At 41.7% G+C, this 23,486-nt stretch overlaps 1 protein-coding gene across 2 annotated transcripts; it reads right to left on the reverse strand.

The window, feature by feature from the left end:
• Nucleotides 1-1,566: 1,566 nt before the first annotated feature.
• On the reverse strand, nt 1,567-21,084 carry mki67 (marker of proliferation Ki-67). Of its 2 annotated transcripts, XM_082965843.1 has the most exons (17): nt 20,852-21,084; nt 20,286-20,391; nt 19,020-19,101; nt 17,234-17,349; nt 16,984-17,056; nt 16,041-16,839; nt 15,161-15,399; nt 14,127-15,066; nt 13,907-14,025; nt 13,575-13,752; nt 12,869-13,006; nt 11,226-11,818; nt 10,945-10,981; nt 10,366-10,471; nt 9,260-9,341; nt 9,033-9,148; nt 1,567-5,209 (listed from the first exon to the last, which is right to left on the reverse strand). In XM_082965843.1, the coding sequence occupies exons 2-17, from the start codon at nt 20,372-20,374 to the stop codon at nt 1,831-1,833; spliced, it is 7,086 nt and encodes a 2,361-aa protein (XP_082821969.1). In that variant the 5' UTR covers nt 20,375-20,391; nt 20,852-21,084; the 3' UTR covers nt 1,567-1,830. The 2 variants fall into 2 exon arrangements, with proteins under 2 accessions (XP_082821969.1, XP_082821970.1); XM_082965844.1 differs by lacking the exons at nt 17,234-17,349; nt 19,020-19,101; nt 20,286-20,391 and having other exon boundaries at nt 20,852-21,063.
• Between the last annotated feature and the right edge of the window lie 2,402 nt (nt 21,085-23,486).

Consider the following 23,486-nt stretch of genomic DNA (forward strand, 5'->3'; position numbering starts at 1 on the left):
ATGCGGAGATCATCCGTTCACCTACACTGCATCTCACAAAGCAATAGCGGGTTGGAACCAAAACCTCCAATTTGGACTCCAGACCAAAGGACAGATTTCCACCGGTCTAATGTCCATTGCTTGTGTTTCTTGGCCCAAGCAAGTCTCTTCTTATTATTGGTGTCCTTTAGTGGTTTATTTACAGCAATTCGACCATGAAGGCCTGATTCAGTCTCCTCTAAACAGGTGATGTTGAGATGTGTCTGTTACTTGAACTCTGAAGCATTTATTTGGGCTGCAATTTCTGAGGCTGGTAACTCTAATGAACTTATCCTCTGCTGCAGAGGTAACTCTGGGTCTTCCATTCCTGTGGCGGTCCTAATGAGAACCAGTTTCATCATAGTGCTTGATAGTTTTCCATATTGACTGACCTTAAAGTAACATGGACTGTTGTTTCTCTTTGCTTATTTGAGCTGTTTCTGCCATTTTCTTCAAATCTTAAAACGTTGTGAAGCCACGTCCATTTTCTGAAGAAATTGCATTATGGGCCCTAAAAGCATGGAAATACTGTCCACGTCGTATTTTGGCCAATTTAGTGCGACATCCAGGAACTTTTGATATACTAAATATATCTATACTATGACCAATAAGCATACTACATACTCCATTTCTGTCACATACAGTTAGTGCAGGTTAATACGAGTATTCAAAACACAGCTTCAGTATTAGATGGTCAATGATCATAATTATGCTATGTTTATCATGCAGCTAAAATAAACATGGAACATTCCTACACAGCTTGTTCGCACATACGCGAAATTATAAGAGGAATACAATATCTGGCAGGGTCAACATACTTGCCAGCTGAAAACTGCAGCTCATCTTTATTTGTAGATGCAGTCAGAAGTAGTCTAAACCATGATGCATTTTTCTGCACAGTGTGTGAACTTTTGAACAATTCCTTTTTTTACTCCTAGACAACTGTGACAGAATTACTTTATGACAGGTTTGTCAAACTCATTCGATGTCTGCTGGTTTTTGCTTTCAATTAAGACCTAACTAGACAACTACGTGAAGGGAGTTCATAACTAATCTGTGACCTTAATTCATCAATCAAGTACAAGCGAGGATTAAAAAAAAAAAAAACTGCAGACACTCGGCCCTTCGTGGAATGAGTTTGACACGTGCATTATGCAGATCGCAAATCTTTAAAGCTTCTTTTTGACAGTAAAGATGACCACTTGTTTCCTCAGAGGGTCTGGGGGAAGAGATAGGGAGCTTTGCGCCATTTGTTCTCTTCACAGGTTCTGGAAACCGCTTTATACAAGAATAACAAAAGTATTCTTATTCTTTTAACAGCCATGTCATTTTGGCCAAGACAACCACAATGGAAATATGTTAATCCTTTGTGAATGTATTCTCAATAATTTGAATGAATAATGTGTGGGGATAACCTCCATGCATGTGGTATTGTATGTGTTGAAGTTAAATCAGACAAATATAAATATGTACAGTACCAGAACCTACTCAATTTGAGAGTTAATCATGCTTTATCAATAATGCTACAGTATAAGAAATTCTGACAACTTAATTTTTTGATTTTTAATATGAATCTTTTTCTACAAACAATCTTTTTAAAATGTAAAAAAATATTCAGAGAATGTAGCAAAACTAACCACAATTAAGACCAAAAATCTGAATAATATTGTAAAGCACTGCTAAGGAAATCAATTATACATCTGTAACTTTAAAAAATGTATAACACCAGACAAGCACAAAAAAATAAGTTGAGCAATCACGCATTAGCATTTCTATAACAAAGCATTAAAAACAAATCTATGAATGCCTAAACTATTTTCTAGCTGCTCTCCCTCTGCGGGGCTTACACGGCTGCTCCGACTCAGTACCTTGCTCAATGTCAATTTCCTGAGATACAGCTTTTCCCTTTGTCGCTTTACCTCTTCCTTTTGTAGCACCCACAACTGTGGCTTCGGGGATGGTCTCTGGCACTTCCTCCGGGACAGCAGGAGTAGTGCTAGTGGCCTCAACGGGAGCTGCTACAGTAGACTTTGCTGCTCGTCTTGTTTTTTTGACAGGCTCCTTTGGAACAGCTTTATCAGAGAGATCTGCCTCTTCAGTTTTCATATTTCTTGCTGCATTTCTTTCGTTTACTGCCTTTGAAATGGGGACCGTGGCTTCAGCAGCAGAGGTCTCTATGGCGCTATGGCGTGCCCTTTTTGAGGGTGTTGATTGTACGGTCTCTTTGACCTCGACATAAGATCTTGCTCTTCTTCCTCGCACTGTCTTCACAACCTGCTGTTCTTCACTCCGTTCAGGCTGTTCTTCAACCTTAGTAACAGGAACAGTATCATTCCGTCTGGATGTCTTCTGTTTAGGAAGAGGGGTGACCTTGTGTGTAACTTCCAAATCAGGTTTCCAATTCACAGATTTTGAGGTCTTTTTTGAGTCTTCGTCAATGGTTTCCATGCCTTCAATAACATTTGCCTGGTCAGAGGTCATTTCAGAAACAGCATTTCCCTTTTTAGGGGGTTTTCCTCGTCCTTTTTTAACCACAGCAGTCATTACCTCCGTGTCTGTTACCTCAGCCTCCAATGGAGTGCACTCGGCTGCAATGGTGGTGTCATCTGCAGAGACTTTGGATTTAGCTGCCCTTCTACCTCGCTTGACAGGCTCGGTTGGAACTTCCACAGTTGCTTCTGCAACAGCGGGCACCTTTGTGGAATCAGCTGCTCCTCTACGTGCTCGCTTGGCAGGCACTTCATCCTTCACAACGGCTTTTGCCTTCCCTCTCCATCCTGGTTTGACAACCGGAGCTTCCAGCAGTTCTTCAGCATCAGCAACAGTCTCTTCAAGCTCTGGTTTAGCATCAACCTCAGTTTGTGCAGGAAGGTGGACCTCCTGCACTACCATGTTCTCAACTTCCACTACTTCAGGAACCTTCTGCTGCTTTGCTCGTCTTCCTCCTCTTTTAGGTTTCTCTGTAGAGGGAGCAGATGTTTCCTCCTGAGTCTCTGGGGATACTGGCGGGACAACACACTCAGGGTCCTGTTTAGTCCTCCTTCCCACTCGTTTAGGTTTCTCAACCGAAGCCACAGTAGTCTGCTCCTGGGCCTCAACAGTCAGAGACTCAACAGGCTCAACTTGCTCTACAGAAGCTTGCTTAGTCTTTCTTCCCCCTCTTTTGGGTTTCTCAACTGGAGCCACGGTAGTCTGCTCCTGGGCCTCAACAGTCAGAGACTCAACAGGGTGATCCTCAACAGGCTCAACTTGCTCTACAGAAGCTTGCTTAGTCTTTCTTCCCCCTCTTTTGGGTTTCTCAACTGGAGCCACGGTAGTCTGCTCCTGGGCCTCAACAGTCAGAGACTCAACAGGCTCAACTTGCTCTACAGAAGCTTGCTTAGTCTTTCTTCCCCCTCTTTTGGGTTTCTCAACTGGAGCCACGGTAGTCTGCTCCTGGGCCTCAACAGTCAGAGACTCAACAGGCTCAACTTGCTCTACAGAAGCTTGCTTAGTCTTTCTTCCCCCTCTTTTGGGTTTCTCAACTGGAGCCACGGTAGTCTGCTCCTGGGCCTCAACAGTCAGAGACTCAACAGGGTGATCCTCAACAGGCTCAACTTGCTCTACAGAAGCTTGCTTAGTCTTTCTTCCCCCTCTTTTGGGTTTCTCAACTGGAGCCACGGTAGTCTGCTCCTGGAGTTCAACAGTCAGAGACTCAACAGGGTGATCCTCAGGCTCAACTTGCTCTACAGAAGCTTGCTTAGTCTTTCTTCCCCCTCTTTTGGGTTTCTCAACTGGAGCCACGGTAGTCTGCTCCTGGAGTTCAACAGTCAGAGAGTCAACAGGGTGATCCTCAGGCTCAACTTGCTCTACAGAAGCTTGCTTAGTCTTTCTTCCCCCTCTTTTGGGTTTCTCAACTGGAGCCACAGTGGTCTGCTCCTGGGCCTCAACTTGTTCGATGGGAGTTTCAACACTCACAGACTCCACTTGCTCTACAGACTCCTGCTTAGTCTTTCTTCCTCTTTTGGGTTTTGCAAACAGGACTGAGGCCTCCACCTCTTCTGTAGGAATATCAACTGCCACAACTTCAGCAACATTTTCTTCCATTGTTTTGGCTTCTTCAAACTCCTGTTTAGCCCGTCTTCCTCTTGCCCGTGGTTTCTCAACAGGAACACTAGCAGGCATCTCCTTGGCTTCCACAACATCAATTGGAGAAATTTCAAGAACCTCCGCTTCAACTTCTTCTATTGAATCCTGTTTAGTCTTTCTTCCTCTCTTAGATCTAACGACTGGAGTCTGGGCCTCAACCTTCTCAGTGACAGGAACACTCACGGCTTCAACAGTGTTCTCCAACACTGTTTCAACTTGTTCTACAGAAGCCCGTTTGGCCTTTCTTCCTCTTCTGGGTTTCTCCACAGGGACATCAGAAGTTGGCTGCTGGTCCTCAATTGGAGGAATTTCAGCACTCTCACTTTCAACAGCATTCTCCTGCACTGATTCAACTCGCTCTATAGAAGCCCATTTGGCCTTTCTTCCACTCTTGGGCTTTTCAGCAGGAACTGGGTCAGCTGCCATTTTATCCTGGACATCCACAGAGTCCATAGTTTCTGCTGGTGCCTCAACGCTACTGGTTTCACTACACTTTGCCAATCTCCCTCTAGCAGGTGGTGGCACAATCCCCTCAGTTTTCTTTCTTCTACCTTTTACTGGAACAGAAGGCTCTTCAATGTCAAGATGTGCTACCTCCACTGCCTCAGCAGGTGCAGCAACGGGCTCTTCTACCTCAGCAGGTGCAGCAACGGGCTCAGCAAGAGGAGCAGGTTGTTCTTCCTCCACTGCCTCAGCAGGTACAGAAACTGGCTCTTCTACCTCCTGCACTGCCTCAGCAAGAGGAGCAGGTTGTTCTTCCTCTACTGCCTCAGCAGGTGCAGCAACAGGCTCTTCTAGCTCCTGCATGGCCTCAGCAAGAGGAGCAGGTTGTTCTTCCTCCACTGCTTCATCAAGAGCAGCAGCAAGCTCTTCCACTGCCTCTGTTGTCATGGCATCAGAAATCTCTTGGGCGTCACCAGAAATCTCTTCAACGGGTTGAGCGATGTGTTTGGGGGTGTTCACACCATCTAAGCTTACTTTCTGAAGAGCCTTACGCCCTCTTGGAGTGTTCTGTTTAGAAGATCTATTTTTCTTTGGAGTGGGTGCTTGAGGGTATTCAAACCTGAAAAGGAAAATATCAAATTAAAATGTTAACAGTAAACCATTAATTAAACATATGGATCCAAGTGTATGGTTTAACCTGTTTAGGATAGGGGGCAGTATTTTCACGGCCGGATAAAAAAACATAACCGATTTAATTTGGTTATTACTCCTGCCCAGAAACTACAATATGCATATAATTATTTGATTTGGATAGAAAACACCCTCAAGTTTCTAAAACTGTTTGAATGTTCTCTGTGAGTATAACATAACTCATATGGCAGGCCAAAACCTGAGAAGATTCCATACAGGAAGTGCCCTGTCTGACCATTTCTTGTCCTTCTATAGCCTCTTTATCAAAACTAGAGGATCTCTGCTGTAACGTGACATTTTCTAAGGCTCCCATAGGCTCTCAGAAGGCGCCAGAACGGGGAATGATGACTCTGCAGTCCCTGGGCGAAAATCAGTAGGGGTTTTGGAAAGTGGTCGTTCTGAGACAATGACACGGGCGTGCGTGCATGCATGCATGCATGCATGCGAAGACTCCATTTTCGGTGTTTGAACGAAAACAAGGTCTCCCGGTCGGAATATTATCGCTATTTTACGAGAAAAATCTCATAAAAATGGATTTTAAACAGCGTTTGACATGCTTCGAAGTATGGTAATGGAATATTTTGAATTTTTTTGTCACGATACGCGCCGGCGCGTCACCCTTCGGATAGTGTCTTGAACGCAAGAACAAAACGCAGCTATTTGGATATAACTATGGATTATTTGGAACCAAAACAACATTGGGTGTTTAAGTAGAAGTCCTGGGAGTGCATTCTGACAAAGAACAGCAAAGGTAATCCAATTTTTCTTATAGTAAATCTGAGTTTGGTGAGTGCCAAACTTGGTGGGTGTCAAAATAGCTAGCCATGATGGCCGGGCTATCTACTCAGAATATTGCAAAATGTGCTTTCCCCCAAAAAGCTATTTTAAAAATCGGACACCGCGATTGCATAAAGGAGTTCTGTATCTATAATTCTTTAAATAATTGTTTGGTTTTTTTGTGAACGTTTATCGTGAGTAATTTAGTAAATTCACCAGAAGTTTTCGGTGGGTATGCTAGTTCTGAACGTCACATGCTAATGTAAAAGGCTGGTTTTTGATATAAATATGAACAAAACATGCATGTATTGTATAACATAATGTCCTAGGAGTGTCATCTGACGAAGATCAAAAGGTTAGTGCTGCATTTAGCTGTGGTTTTGGTGACATTATATGCTAGCTTGAAAAATGGGTGTCTGATTATTTCTGGCTGGGTACTCTCCTGACATAATGTAATGTTTTGCTTTCGTTGTAAAGCCTTTTTGAAATCAGGCAATGTGGTTAGATAAAGGAGAGTCTTGTCTTAAATTGTGTAAAATAGTCATATGTTTGAAAAATGGAAGTTTTAGGATTTTTGAGGCGTTTGTAATTCGCGCCACGCTCTATCATTGGATATTGGCGAGGCGTTCCGCTGGCGGAACATCTAGATGTAAGATTAACATGCCAAATCATTGTTCAATTATCACATGCTGTCCATCACATTTTAAAACTGACTAAGCAGACTTAACTAGAGCCTGACCGATTTTTATCGGTTGACCGATATAATAAAAAAATATTTAAAAAAACGGACGATATTAGCCTTTTACGGATGTATTTGCATCAGCGTTTAATCCACCGAAAAGGGCCGATATAAGATGCAAAGAAAACATCTGAGAAAAAGTAGACTTTCTTTGCACTTCATTAGTCCTTTAGCGAAGCCCGCGAAATCTGATGTGTTATATTCAATCAGTACAGAACCATCAATTGTAGGCCTTCAGATATTTTTGTACAAATTACATTTCATTTTAATTTCTATTTCATCTTTACAATAATTGTAATCATTTTCTGATTCCATCAGTTTGTGTTGTAAAGAGCAGGGTTAATACTGAATAGAGAAAATGATCAAAATCAGGATTTTCTTTGGTCTATGGGTAGAAAACAAATCGAGCTAGCTCGGCCAGCCATAGGCTAGGCCTTCAGAAGCTGGACAGATGGCTTCTGCCATTCAACTGTATTAGAGCAGAATTTGAGTGACAGTGGAATGAACCAATCACATTAACAGGCCTCGACAAGAGAAAATAAATCATTGTCACAAGCAGTAGTTTGCTCACACTAGTAACGTTCACTAGCTTTTGTTGTAGTAGTGGGACACTGTTAGCTAGCTTGTTTTTTTAGTAGTGTGACAAAATAGCAAAGGCAGCAGCTATTAACTTCAAGATGGATGTTTCTGCTAATTTGCTAACCTTTAAGATTTACTTTCAAACTATATTTATAACTGATTATCAGGTGACACTGTTTTGTTGCAGCTCGCTTGCTGTTAGCCATCTCTGAAAACAATGACTGAAACATTGTTGCATGTAAAACTTTAGATCACTTGTCAGTGTGATAGACATGATCAAATATATTTGCAATGGGAAGTAATAGCTGTTTTTTCCTCCATTTCATTTGAAATAAAATGATTGTGCTTTTGTATTGGTATGATTTCATGGGGCCTACTGGAGTGAATGGGCTGCTTATTCTTTAGCATTTTTTGATGCTGTGTTTAACGCCTGTATCAGCCGTGTCTGACCAGAATTGGCTCTCCATCAGTGCCATGGAGTGCACAGGTATTACGGTCCCTGTCCTTTCAGCACAGTGAGCCTGTCACCTTTGATGTGACACTTGTCGCTATTGTTGATAGTGGTGTTGGCTATGCCATGCCAGTTCTGTCTGCGCGGCAGCACGAACCGCAGCCAGGCCTGTTTAATTAATAATGTCAAAAAGTATTGATTAAAGACGCCGTGTGCATTAGGTGATGCTTCCTTCAGTTATTTTCTAGATTTGTTTGATACAACGTATTGGAAGATTTGATGCCTCTGAATGCCTAGTTTCTAAAGTCAGTTTGCCACCGCATTCATTTATGTACATAAACCCTGGATTGCTGATGCTATGTACTGGCCAGAAAGAAATAGTAAGGGCGTCTTTTTGTAGGCACTAACTCAGTCATGTTTCGTTGGACAAAGCCGATGGGGAAAATGGCGTTAACATACAACAAAAAGTATCAGCCAACGTCACTGTGAATGTATGTAATAAAGCACATAAGGAACATAAAGGCTACCTTTTTATGAAATGTTAACTAACTGCTATTATCTCATAGAACAAAACCTATAAGACCACCTATGCCAGTGATAAACATAGAAAATTGAGTTTATTCCAAAACCCTATATACTTTCCCAATAGCAATGGCTGAACAAACCAGAAGCTCTATTGAGGCTTTCAAGCCACCGGTCGGCCATATTGGCACTCCCTAGTAGGAGCAGTACACCATAGGATTTCATGAAATTCTACAGTATTTCAAACGTTTCAAGGGACAAATTAGTTAAAAAAAAAGCATTTTTTGTAGTGGGGACAGTAACATTAGTAATGTCTAAAATTTCTACTTAAGGAAAATGTTTACGATGCCTTCAGAAAGTTCACACCCCTTGACTTTTTCCACATTTTCTTGTGTCACAGCATGAATTTAAAATAGATTAAATAGATTTTCCCTCCCCCTGGCCTACACACAATACCCCATGTCAAAGTGGAATTGTGTTTAGACATTTTTTGCAAATTCATTAAATGAAAATCAATAAATATTCAACCACTTTAAGGCAAAAGTAAGTTCAGGGGTAAAAGTCAGTCATTAACAGTGAATATTTACATTAAAATCAGATCCAAAAATCACATATCGGTCAGGCTCTAGACTAAACACATTAAATAAATTCTTTGACTTATAAATTGACATAAGATGCACGAACCTGAAAGAACGGTCAATAATTGTGATTAGATCCCCATGTTTCAAACATTCAGACTGCTGCAAAACCTCTCCATTGACACGGGTCGGGTTCGTTGAACTCAAATTAGTTAAAATAACCTGTAAGAAAGAAAAAAAATAAGTATCTTACAATACTTGCTCTACAGACACTAAAATTAAAGTGACTGACTTATTGAAGGCAGCAATTATATTGTCTGACTCCGCAATTACCTCGTTATTTTCATTCAACTCAATCCTGCAATGCTCCTTGGATACTTCGGGAAGTTTAATGCAAATGTCGCAGTCAGGTTTCCTAAGACAATAGACCATAAATATTCTGTAGAAAGGTTGTCAACATTTCATTCTATACCGGTCATCAGCTATGCAAATATATGATTGTCACATTTTTTTTTTTTTTACTGTTTAAGGCATTTAAGTTATATTTCATGGTTTATCTTTATCCCCATAAGCTGTTACTCTAGCAACAGCCACAATTGCTGGGGTTCACACAGCACACATATGGAAACAAAAGTTCAGTTGAGTAAATGCGTGGCATTTTATAAACAAGAGCATGCTAAATACAACCCATAATTATTTTTCAGTGGATACGGCTGAATGGATCTCTAGGGTCTGTGGTGACGTGTTTTGAAACGCTGTAATACTGAACAAAGCTCAACAACCGAAGACAGCGGATTTAAAATGGCCCCAAGTCAGGATTGGCAGTCTGACTTTCATACCATTTCTATCACATACCAGGGTATAGAATGTGCACACAAGGGGGTGCCATTTCAACAAGAAATTACAACCGCTTCTTACAACAAGTTAAGTAAAAAACTATAAGAAATCTAAGATGTGTCAAATAAATGATATCCTGCTCTGGGCTCAAGCTATGCATTTGGTTTGCTAACTTGCTAACTAAGTGGCTAGATGTCAAGATTAAGTTTCTACACAAAACAATTTAGGCCACAGGGATCTTGCTCGGGGAGGGGAACGGGACTGAATGTCTCTGCTGTAATCAAGAAGCTTGGTTGGCTAGCAAGTAAGCAAACCAAATGCATAGCTGGAGCCCTGAGCGGGATATAATTCGACACATTTCAGATAATTTTTTTCTTCCTCCCGGTATTGTAAATCACCCTGTTGGTATTTCAAAATATAAAATGTACACCGGGGTTTCACCCAAGCCCAGTACCAAGTAAAAACCACATTCCACACATGCAGCAAAAGTAGACTCATACAATTAACAGTACCATACAAAACTACGAATATATTACATTTAGACAATGGCACCCACCGCTATGGCATTTCACATATTGACAGATTTGAACAGTTTTTCTCACCTTCCGAATAAGCATGATGCAGTCAGAGGAAACTCAGTCCCATCTCCGCCACTCCTTTTGATTACAACTATTTTCCCATGCAGTGGCATTTTGAATTCAACGTTACCTAAATAAAAATAAAATGTTAAGACATTGAGCAATCGTGTGAAATGTGACTCAATGATTCTAGCTACTGACACGAGCTAGCTAGGGTAACCAAGTTGTTACAATTCGTAAAAGACCAACAACCAATAATCTGTGTGCATACTGGTTAGTACTGCCTAGCAAGATTAAGTTGAATAATTGCAGTGCCTCTTGATAGTAGTAAACTACTCGTAGGTTACATGAGTTAAGAATTGAATCGCCAACCATCATGCATCGCTGCATTGAACACGCATGCGACAGTGCTTACCAACCGAGCCAGCCAAATAACCACGAGCTTCAGCGTAAACAAATTACCGGGAGCAGAATAAGCAGAGCATCAAACACCAATTTAGAAATTGTATTCCAACATTGATGTGGACTGATTGGAAAAGCTAACTTAGTCACTCTGTGCATTGTGAATGCTTATGTTAGCTATCTAGCAAGCAGATATGTTACCTGAGAGGCATTTAGGAGAAATAGCGTCACCGTGAATCTGAAAATGAAACAAAGACCCTTTTAATTAAAAAGGTGATACAGTTGAAATATTCAGAACCTATTATAGTAGTCATAGGATAAGATGAAATAAACCATTCCACAGCAAATAAACATAACAGGCAAATAAGTTACGCGCAACACTTTTTGGTATGTAAACTTACCATTATACCAAACAACATCTGTGTTATAAAAAGAGAACAATGAGTTGAAAGTACACAGAAATAGCACTGTGTTGCCTTTACCTCTTTTGTCTCACTGTGGACGTTGTCATCATGGGCATTACCAGAAAGCTCTTCAACAGGTTCAGCGATTTGTTTGGGGGTCGTCAGGAGTTCCTTTACACCAGCAAAGCTCACTTCCTGAGAAGCCTTAGGCCCTCTTGGAGTTGTCATCAGTTTTCCTCTGAGGTCTTCAATGGGTTGCACCTTCTGTCTTGGGGTCTTCATGATCCTCTTCACACCAGTGAGACACTCAGGTTGCTCAAGTTTCTGTTTGGGAGTTGTCATCAGTTTTCCTCTGAGGTCTTCAATGGGTTGCATCTTCTGTCTTGGGGTCTTCATGATCCTCTTCACACCAGTGAGACACTCGGGTTGTTCAGGTTTCTTCTGTTTGGGAGTCGAAATAGATTTTTTTGATTCTGGCCGCTGTTCTTTCTTCGATTCTTCTGAAGACATCTCTAAGGCAAGAATCTCATTTTGTGTAGTACGGGACTCGTCAGCTTCCTCCGTGATGAAACTGGATTCTTGACCATCCCAAAGGAGTCTAGTGACTGCATCGCTGTTGTACACACCCCGTTTAGCAGTAGAAACAACAAGTGGAGACACCACCATTTCACCTGTGAAGATGGGATATGTTTAATGTCAACTGATTTCAACATGATACAGCTAACTGCCAAAATAACAGCAACGCGTTATTTTGTAGCTCAGTTGGTAGAGCATGGTGTTTGCAACACCAGGGTTGTGGGTTCGATTCCCACGGGGGGCCAGCACAGAAAAAAAATGTATGAAATTGTATGAAATGTATGCATTCACTACTGTAAGTCGCTCTGGATAAGAGCGTCTGCTAAATGACTAAAATGTAAAATGTAGTAAATGATGGATACAAACTACATTGAAAGCAGGTGCTTCCACACAGGTGTGGTTCCTGCGTTAATGAAGCAATTATCATCATGTAGGGCAGGGGTGGGCAACTCCAGACCTCGAGGGCCTGATTGGTGTCACACTTTCTTCATCCCTAGCAAACAGCTGATTAATCAAATTGCATTCTAAACTGAAGATCATGATTAGGTGATTATTGGAGTCAGGTGTGTTAGCTGGGGCAAAACTGTGACACCAAACATGCTCTCAAGGACTGGAATTACCTACCCCTGTATAAGAATGCTGGGCAGGCCATTATTTAGGCTACACCCCCAAAGGATGACAATGCTCCCCATCCACAGCGCACAAGTGGTCACTGAATAGTTTGATTTACATGAAAACAACGCATGAAACATAATACAGTGTACAATTTAAAAAGTTTTTTTTTTTTTTTTTAAAGTCCCTCACACCAGATTCTTCATCACTCATACTCATCTTGACATGATCATAGGGAGAATCTCAATTGCATACTCCTTGCATCCTCTCCTCCTAAAAACCCATTGGATGAGAAAGCCAGAGGTCCCTCCCCTCTGACCTTCTCCAATGGGTTTTGAGAAGAGGCGAGAGGACACGGGGGGCAGTACAAAAAATAAATTATTATTTTTTTTATTTTTTTTAAATGCATGAAATGTATGCATTAACTACTGTAAGTCGCTCTGGATAAGAGCGTCTGCTAAATGACTAAAATGTAAATGACGACACAATGAGTATACAATTGAGATCCCCCCCCCAAAAAAAAAATCACTTACCAGTCTCCTCTGGGGTATTCATCACTGATGATTCAATCATAGAAGTAGACTGGGCTCTCAGGGGGGTCTTGAGGGCACTCTGCACATTTACCACAGACTTCCTCTGCCTTGCAGGGGTCTTGAAAATGTCTGCAATGCCTGAAACAAAACCAGGTTGCTTTACTTGAGCACAATTTCACAGTGTAACAAGTCCTTATATACCATGGATGCGTTCATAAATTCACCCTGGCAATCTACTCCGAATTCTGAGCACCCTTGGTTTGAGTGCCAGAGCGCCGTATAAATTATGAATTTAAGACAGCTTTTTTAGCGCATGTTTATGTATACCTATTAAAAATTGTTGCCAGTAACAGAGTAAGTCACTAACCCTCTTTATAACAAACACTTTTCAGCTCTATATTCTCTAGGGCAAGTAAAATGTTCAGAGTGAGGCATTCTCTTATTTGTGTCTGGAAGTAGCTAGCCAACTTAAGCCAGTTAGAACGGGCGCTTGACTAATGTTGTGAGGTCAGAACGCTCAGATCAACCCAACTCCTCAGCCAGAGAGTGCCAATGCGAAATGCTCTGAATTTAGGAACGGACAATGTGACAACGCTGTGAATTTACAAACGTCCCAGGGCCCGCTGACAATACAGTATATTTACCAACACCCCATATGAAAAACATATGCACATAGAATAGTGGGATTAGGAAATAGACAAATTACCTGACAAATCCTCATCCATTCTCATGTTCTTTTTTAGCAGTGCAATGTTGTGGACAAGCTTTGGGGCAGCCCCATTTGGCTGAATGGCTTTCAGCCTGTGAGCTTTGCCCACAACAATGGTCACAGGTGAATCTGCATGACCAGTGCTGACATGTCCTATGAGTTTCCTCACAGGTGTCTGTAACAGAACAAAACATCAACAAGTTAGGTAATGTAGCCATCGAAAAACAAAATCAAGACAACCATTGAAGTCAATTTAACAAGCTTCAATTTGCTACACTAGACAAATGTCAAAGTGCAGTCACGGATGGCAAAATACTATCGAAACATACCTTCGGTTTTGGTACAACAGTCTTCTTCTTAGTCACTCGGGTGGAAGTTTTCTTGGTTGGGATAACAGCTTGGGTCTTGGTCTGGCCAAACTTCACAATGTCAGCCCAGGAATTCACAACTTGAAACAAAGGAAATTAAACACTTAGATTGCAATCAAAATACAAAATCAACAAAAAGTTACTGAATCCCAAAGAGGAAATAAAGTAAATGGATGCATACCTTTCATAGATGCCCGAGAAACACCACTTCTTCTACGGATGACTTGAAGGGCATTTTTCATTGCGCTTTTCTGTGGTGTCTTCGAGGTAGACAACATGGTCGTTCGCCTCAAGGGAACACGAGGCGTTACAGTGACAGACGGCTGTAGGACAGAGTCCTGGTCTGCGGTGGGTGATGGGGTGCTGACGAGGGACACTGAGAACCGGCCTTGCATGGTGGGTGTCGTGTTGGCTGATGGCAAATTTGCAGGGGTCTTGGGAGTTTTCCCAGCCTTGGGTGTTTGAGATTCATCTTTTAATGGAGACTTTCTTCGAGCAGGAGATGGAGTCTTGACAGCGGTTTTCGGGGTCTTCTCTTTACCTGGAGATGGAGTTTTAGCTTTCGGTGACTTCTTGGCGGGCGAGGGAGTCTTGGCAGATGCCTTCGGTGACATCTTGGCGGGAGAGGGAGTCTTGGCAGATGCCTTCGGTGACTTCTTGGCGGGAGAGGGAGTCTTGGCAGATGCCTTCGGTGACTTCTTGGCGGGAGAGGGAGTCTTGGCAGATGCCTTCGGTGACTTCTTGGCGGGAGAGGGAGTCTTGGCAGATGCCTTCGGTGACTTCTTGGCGGGAGAGGGAGTCTTGGCAGATGCCTTCGGTGACTTCTTGGCGGGAGAGGGAGTCTTGGCAGATGCCTTCGGTGACTTCTTGGCGGGAGAGGGAGTCTTGGCAGATGCCTTCGGTGACTTCTTGGCGGGAGAGGGAGTCTTGGCAGATGCCTTCGGTGACTTCTTGGCGGGAGAGGGAGTCTTGGCAGATGCCTTCGGTGACATCTTGGCGGGAGAGGGAGTCTTGGCAGATGCCTTCGGTGACTTCTTGGCGGGAGAGGGAGTCTTTGCAGATGCCTTCTTTCCTGGACTTCCTTTCACGGTAAGACTCTCTGGGGCAGATTGTTCATGCTCCTATGAAATGCAAAAACTATTTAAGTGAGAATCAGCAGTATATGTGAAATGAGAAAAGTCAGCACACAAACCTACCGTATATTATTGAACTCACCTTTATCAGACCAGTTGCAGACGCTCTCCTGAGGAGTGACCGTTTCATTTTGGGGGCACACAGGCTTCGCAGTCCAGGAGTGGCTCCTTTGCATAGTGGGGAGTCAGGAGGAAGACGTTTATCGAACAGTTCCGGCTCCAAATGACCTCCAAATGAAACCCTTTTCCTCTTGCACAGAGGTGTTGGAAATTCAGTTTCAAGGTCTCCACTCTTCCGTTTCTTAGCAGACAACTGTTTAACTAAGTAGATGGAAATGAAAAATATTTTTATTATAGTGGTCAAACACATGCAATCACAAGAGGACATGACACCTTAGGTTAAACCAGGGGAGAACAACTGCCCTCTCTCATTGAAGCCACAGAGGTTCATGGCTGTTTGCAGTACTACAGGCATTGTTAGCAAAAAACAGGACCCCTATTATAGTGAATGGGGAACATTTTTTAGAAGAAAATCATGGTACCGATGCACCAGATATCCTTGAACAGATTATTTTTTAAATTGCACACAGAAGTTAAGAATAATTGAGTTGCTAACGGCGGCCTGCGGTACTCTGGTCGGCCTTGAACTTTGAGTCACTGATTGAGGGCAGTTAGGCTGTAAAGTCACTTCCTGGAGTAGCTCAAACTGTGCATGTCTCCATGATAGCCATCTTAACAGACTTCAATGCGCTATCGAGTCTTCACATAGGAATGAATGGTGTCACGTGATCGATGGCTTTGCTCATACATATATACAGGCATTGGGTTAAACATAGGAATAGTACAGAATGTAATAATCAAATAATTGACATTGAAACTTAAACAAAGTAGGTTAATAATTATATGTATGCGTAAAAAATGTGACTGCTATTGGGAAATAACCGGGCATTGTTTTTCCGCACCATTGATGGGTGTGGTCACCTCCAGCTCACAAAGCACATCCTGGGCTTGAAGCTTTTTCCCAGCAGGCCTTGGAGAGCGGGAGTGCTCGGTTTTAGGAGTACTTGGCGTGGAATTCTCAGTTAGTATGATCTGGTCTTGGTTTGAGACGACAGCGTCAGCAGGTGGTTCTACCCTAGTTATCAAAGATTTGATAGGAGTGGCTTCCTTGCTCCTCCTCCTAGTGGGGGTCGTAAGGGTTTCTGCAGTCGGACACTCAGAAGTCTGCTGAACCACTTCACTAGCAGTGAACTTCTCGGGGGTTGCCGGGCGACTTTTCCTCTGAGAAACAGGGGTGGATTTTTCTTCGACAGTGATGGGTGTTTTGGACTTTGAAGAACGCCTTTTACCTTTGGGAGTTTCAAGAATAGATGGAGGCAGTTGGATGAAATCTTCGACTGGCACATTCCCCTCAACAACCCGACCTTTGAGGGACTTTCGCTTCTCCTGAGCTGATTTTGGAGTCACTCCAGTGACAGGTGACACATTTTCAGTCTCCGCCTTATTGGGTGTGGAATTGACAGACACCCCATCCACTTTCCTGGTTGAGATAAGGTTCTGTGGGCAAAGCCTCGAAGCAGGTGTTCCAAGTGCTTTCTTTGGAGTCTTGGAATCCAGATCTTGTTTGAACATTTGGTACAGCTCACAGAAGGGGGAGATTGGTTTGTTCTGTTCAAGACTTCCATCCTCCTTGGGTTTGACATCAGAAGTGTTGGTTCCATCTTTAGCGCTGGTATCCCTCGCTTGGGTTTCATGTAAAACCTGTGACAAACAAAGACAGCTTGAGCAGACCTAGGCAATTCATTAGGTAAATTTCCTCAATGGTGCATATAATGAATAGTAAGGCATATTTTATTATCAAATATGCTTCAGGCTTTTACTTTTAGTGTACAACATGCATAATACCTGAGGAGTTTCACTTTTGCTAGCAGTAGAATATCTATTTTTCTTTGGAGTGGGTGCTGGAGGGTATTCAAACCTGAAGAAAAAAAAAGATCCATTATCATATTGTGTATCCAAGTGCATGTTCAAAATGCCAAACAAACACTTGTCCAATTATGACATGCTGTCCATCAAATTGGAGGAAGACAGTAAGCAGACTAAACACACAATTCTTATTCTCTGACTGTTATAAACCGACATAATATGCACAAACCTGAAAGAACGGTCAATAATTGTGATTAGATCTCCATGTTTCAAACGTTCAGACTGCTGAAAAACCTCCCCATTGACACGGGTCGGGTTCGTTGAACTCAAATTAGTTAAAATAACCTGTGAGAGAGAGAGAGAAAAAAAAAACTGTCTTTCAATACTTGCTCTACAGACATTAAAATAAAACTGACTTATTCAAGACAGAAATTAGTGCATTCGGAAAGCATTCAGAACCCTTGATTGTCACATTTTGTTACGTTAGCCATATTCTAAAATTGATTACATTTGGGGGGGGGGGGGGGGGGGGGGGTGCGACAATACCCCATAATGACAAAGCAAAACAGGGCAAGACATTTTTTTAAATGTATGAAATAAAAAATGTAAAACTGAAATATCACATTTACATAAGTATTCAGACCCTATACTCAGTACTTTGTTGAAGCACCTTTGGCAGCGATTACAACCTCGAGTCTTCTTGGATATGACGCTACAAGCTTTGCACACCTGTATTTGGAGTTTCTCCAATTCTTCTCCGCAGATCCTCTCAAGCTCTGTCAGGTTGGATGGGAGCATCACTGCACAGCTATTATCCGGTCTCTCCACAGATGTTCGATCAGGTTCATGTCCGGGCCACTCAAGGACATTCAGAGACTTGTCCCAAAGCCACTCCTGTGTTGTCTTGGCTGTGTGCTTAGGGACGTTGTCCTGTTGGAAGGTCAACTTCCACCCCCAGTCTGAGGTCCTGAACGCTCTGGAACAGGTTTTCATCAAGGATCTCTGTGTGCTTTGCTCCGTTCATCTTTCCCTCAATCCTGACTCGTCTCCCAGGCCCTGAAAAACATCCCCACAGCATGACGTTGCCACCACCATGTTTCACCATAGGGATGGTGCCAAGTTTCCTCCAGATGTGACGCTTTGCATTCAGGCTAAAGAGTTCAATCATGGCTTCATTAGACCAGAGAATCTTGTTTCTCAAGGCCAGAGTCCTTTAGGTTCCTTTTGGCAAACTCCAAGCAGGCTGTCCGGTGCCTTTTACTGTGGAGTGGCTTCCATCTAGCCACTCTACCATAAAGGCCTGATTGGTGGAGTGCTGCAGAGATGGTAGTCTTTCTGGAAGGTTCTCCCATCTCCACAGAGGAACTCTGGAGCTGTCAGACAAACCATTGGGTTCTTGGTCACCACCCTGACCAAGACCCTTCTCCCCTGATCGCTCAGTTTGGCCAGCTCTAGGAAGAGTCTAGGCTGTTACAAACTTCTTCCATTTAAGAATGATTCAGGCCACTATTATTGGGGACCTTCAATGCTGCAGAAATGTTTTGGTACCCTTCCCCAGATCTGTGCCTCGACACAATCCTGTCTCGGACCACTACGAACAATTCCTTCGACTCACGGCTTGGTTTTTCCTCTGACATGCACTGTCAACTGTGGGACCTTATACAGACAGATGTGTGCCTTTCAAAATCATATCCAACCAATTGAATTTACCACAGGTGGACTCCTCAAGAAACCTCTCAAGAAACATCTCAAGGATGAGCAATGGAAACAGGATGCACCTGAGCTCAATTTCAAGTCTCATAGCAAAAAGGGTCTGAATAGTTATGTAAATAAGGTATCCGTTTTTGAATACATTTGCAAAAAAAAATAGTAAAAACCTGCTTTTGCTTTGTCGTTACCGATTTATTTTATATCTCATCCAATTTAGAATAAGGCTGTAACGTAACAACATTTGGAAAAAGTCAGGCCATCTGAATACTTAACGAATGCAATGTATATTGACTGACTATAGTTACCTCTTTATTTTCATTCAAATCAATCCTGCAATGCTCCTTGGAGACATGGGGAAGTTGAATGCGAATGTCGCAGTCAGGTTTCCTAAGAGACAAAAATACCATTATGTAAAAAGGTTGTCTACATTTTCTGATTTCATTGCATACATAAAGATTTGGTTCAGTCAATACAACATGTGTGTTTATGGCATGTAAATTATATTTCATAACCCCATAAGTAGGGTGTCCAATCAAAACGCCTCTTTTGACCAATGAGTAAAAAAAACTGAATTCTGTAGATCATCCTGAGAAAAGTAATGGTCCAAACCAAGCCTATCATAAATCGTTAAAGGTAGCTTTTTTTTTACCCTTGTAGGATGGCCAAAATTAGGATTACTAAATAAATGGAAGCATGAGAAAGGGTGATAAAAAATACATAAAAAAACACAAGTGGCATTGCACCCGACAGGCTCACTGTCTTCTCGAATCTGGAGGACATAAAACTATTTAGAGCTAAGATGATGTCGATTGAAACATGTAGTATTTTCATCTTTTAGTATATGCTTTTCATACAAATTAAATAAATATATAAATATGATATATATTTTAAAAAAACAATCTCTGAACTACACATTTAATTCAGCTCATGTCATGCAACTTTGAAGAAGACCACAAAATCCCCTAAAGTTATGAGAAATCTGCACAACTATGTCAGAGCTAGGTGCTATTTATCAGATGTATTAGGTTACCAAATCTTATTGGATATTATGTTAATGATATGTTAGAGAAAGACCCCACTGAAAGATTCAGAACATGAATAATCATGTATAGGTTAAATTTATTTTATAACACAAGGAAGTATAATTTTCACCCATGGGTGGACACCCTACCATAAACTGTTACACCAGCAAAACTTATTGGGGTTAACTGCACATACAGGAACAGTCCAGTTGGCAATTTATCAACATGAGTGGGCTAAACCCAATCCAGTTGACTTTCAGTGGATAAAGTTGAATGGATCTCTAGGATCTGTGGTGACATGTCTTTTGAAACGCTGTAATACTGAACAAAGCACAACGACAGCAGCAGAAAGCCCGCCTCTTTACAAATTTAAAATGGCTAGACTGCAACATTGAACCACCGAGTAAAAACACGTTCCATACATGCAGCAAAAGTTGACTTTCATACATTTAACAGTACCTATATAAAAAAAAACGAAAATATACTTAATGACGCTCACTTCCATAGCATTACACGTATTGTTGACAGAATTTGAATGCTTTTTCTCACCTTCCAAATAAGCATGATGCAGTCAGAGGAAACTCAGTCCCATCTCCGCCACTCCTTTTGATTACAACAATTTTCCCGTGCAGAGACATTTTGAATTCAACGTTACCTAAATACAAAGAACAAACGTTAAGATATTGAGCGATCGTGTAAAATATGACTGATTCAACAATGATTCAAGTTAGCCACATTGTTCTGATTTGTAACAGCGTGGCAACAATGTATAGACAAAGTAAGGACAAGTAAGGATACGTTTGACGATTGTAACGCTAGCATCAGTCGTTGTAAATTAGTAGTTACATTTGCGTTTAAAATTGAATCGCCAACCAACATGTATTCCAACACGCATGGCACTGTGCTAACCTAACTAGCCAACTACCCACGCGCTTCAGTGTTAACGATTTATTTATAATAAACATATTTAGCGAACTACAAACCAATTTCAACATCGTTGTGAACGGGCGGGCTAAATGTTGTTGCCACTTTGAAACGTTCTCTGCTATCTAACTTTTGGCCGGCGTTAGCTAGCTACATTTGCAAGCGATTATAAATTATTTTGTTAACGTTACCTGAGGCAGTTCAAATATTCTTCAAAACAGCTGGTCGTCCATAGGATAATATTTTACCCTTTATTAAACTATAACAATGATTGATAAAATCATCAACCTTGTTTTAAAAGACTCGCTTTACCTTACTAAAATTGTTTCTCGTTACCTTACCCTACCTAACTTTAGCTAATGTGTAGATGTGGACGGTTCCTTATCGCGCTTGGCAAAACTGTTAGCGTACTTCAGTGTACATGAAATCCCTCCGCCCGATTCAATCTTATTAAAATACATAGTTGTGCTGTGGACTTGGTAGGTCATAAAATACATTGGATATTATATTGTGTAAAACATATACCCCGTTTTACAGATTTCAGTGTGTCAAATGTGCTTTCAAATATGAAGGACTATTTTGTTTACAAGCCCGGCGGAGGACTTCTTCGGCTTCTAACGGATAGCCATTTGAAAACGTTTGAAATTACGCGCGAAGTGTGTCCATTGGCTGAAATCCCGTTAAAGGTACACCCACAGTAGTAGAGGCAGAGCGGATTTGTTGAAGGTGAAATAACTTTGTAAGAAATTATACAGTGATCTAATGAACTTGTTTGTCAGCAGTGTATGTTAAAAGTAAAAATTCCCAGAAACAAAAAGGTAAAAATATTAGTTCAGTCTTTTCGTTCCTTGAAACTGAATGCTCAATGTGAACAAATCAAAATATCAAACAAATATATTTGTGAGTATGGTAATAACTTCCCTGAAGAAATACAATAATGCGATTATTGTGGAGTCAGATTAATATAATAGTTCGATTAAAACGTTTACATGCTTTGTAAGAAGAACGATTTCCCTTATAATCATATTTCCATGGACACGTCTGAAATCAGTCTACCTGATGGCACTCTGATAAATGCAGAACATCGACAACCAAAATAAACGTTCTACCATAGCGACCATGTTATTTTTGGGAATCATATTTGATTCAGAGTATGAACATAACTAAAGTTTGTATGTGAAAACTACTTCTACGACGCATACATTCAATTGTTCCTAACTCACTCACGCCAAAAAAGAGGCTCGCTCAGCTCGTGCTAGTAAATGCGCAAATGACACAGAACAGAAATATAAACGAACGCAACATGTAAAGTGTTGGTCCCATGTTTCATAAACTGAAATAAATTATCCCAGAAAATTTCCACAAAAGCGTATTTCTCTCAAATGTTGTGCACAAATATGTTTACATCCCTGTTAACGAGCATTTCTCCTTTGCCAAGATAATCCATCCACTGGACAGGTGTGGTATATCAAGAAGCTGATTAAACAGCATGATAATTACACAGATGGAATTTATGCTGGGGACAATAAAAGGACACTAAAATGGACAGTTTTTTCACACAACACACTAAAATACCCCAGGATGAGACATAATACCGATAAAAGCTAGCGGTCAAACAGGGAAATAGTTCCAAACGTTTTCCCAAAAAAGGGACATAGTTTGTAAATGACAATGGTAGAAAGTGTAAGCAGAGTGAGCTGAAGACAGGAGGAGAAATGAAAGTGAATGAGGGCGAAGTATTGGAGGTGGTAGGTGTGGGGAAGTTCTCGGAGCCCGAGAAAGATGAGTCTGTGACAGTAGGAGTGAAGTTTTGGGAAAAAGTGGACCCTTGCCTTTTGGCTGATCCATTTGTGGGTTTCAGGGTAGGTGAAAACAGAATTGGGTGCTGTGGAATCGGTGAGGGTAACCAGAAGTGGTCTTGTGATAATTGTTTGTGTTTCTGCTGGTCAGAGGGAGCAAATACTGTGCGTTAAACGAATGGGGGCAAGAGATGTGAATTATTTTTCTCTGAAGAAAATGGCGCCATTAAAAGGAGTGATAACTGGAGTAGTGATAAACTCTTTTTACCACTACCCCAGTGGGCCGACTCTTTTCTCTGTATACATCAATGATGTCGCTCTTGCTGCTGGAGATTCTCTGATCCACTTCTACGCAGACGACACCATTCTGTATACTTCTGGCCCTTCTTTGAACACTGTTAACAAACCTCCAGACGAGCTTCAATGCCATACAACACTCCTTCCGTCACCTCCAACTGCTCTTAAATACCCTCATAAAACTGACTATCCTGTCGATCCTTGACTTCAGCAATGTCATTTACAACATAGCCTCCAACACTCTACTCAGCAAATTGGAGGTAGTCTATCACAGTGCCATCCATTTTGTCACCAAAGCCCCATATACTACCCACCACTGCGACCTGTATGCTCTCGATGGCTGGCCCTCACTATATATTCGTCGCCAAACCCACTGGCTCCAGGTCATCTATAAGTCTTTGCTAGGTAAAGCCCCGCCTTATCTCAGCTCACTGGTCACCATAGCAGCACCCACCCGTAGCACGCGCTCCAGCAGGTATATTTCACTGGTCACCCCCAAAGCCAACTCCTCCTTTGGCCACCTTTTCTTCCAGTTCTCTGCTGCAATGACTGGAACGAATTGCAAAAATCACTGAAGCTGGAGACATATCTCCTTCACTAACTTTAAGCATCAGCTGTAAGAGCAGATTACCGATCATTGCACCTGTACATAGCCCATCTGTAAATAGCCCACCCAACTACCTCATCCCCATATTGTTATTCATTTTTTTGCTCCTTTGCACCCCAGTAT

Source organism: Salmo salar, chromosome 19 (assembly GCF_965601325.2).
Source record: "Salmo salar chromosome 19, fSalSal1, whole genome shotgun sequence".
Classification (NCBI taxonomy): Eukaryota; Metazoa; Chordata; class Actinopteri; order Salmoniformes; family Salmonidae; genus Salmo; species Salmo salar.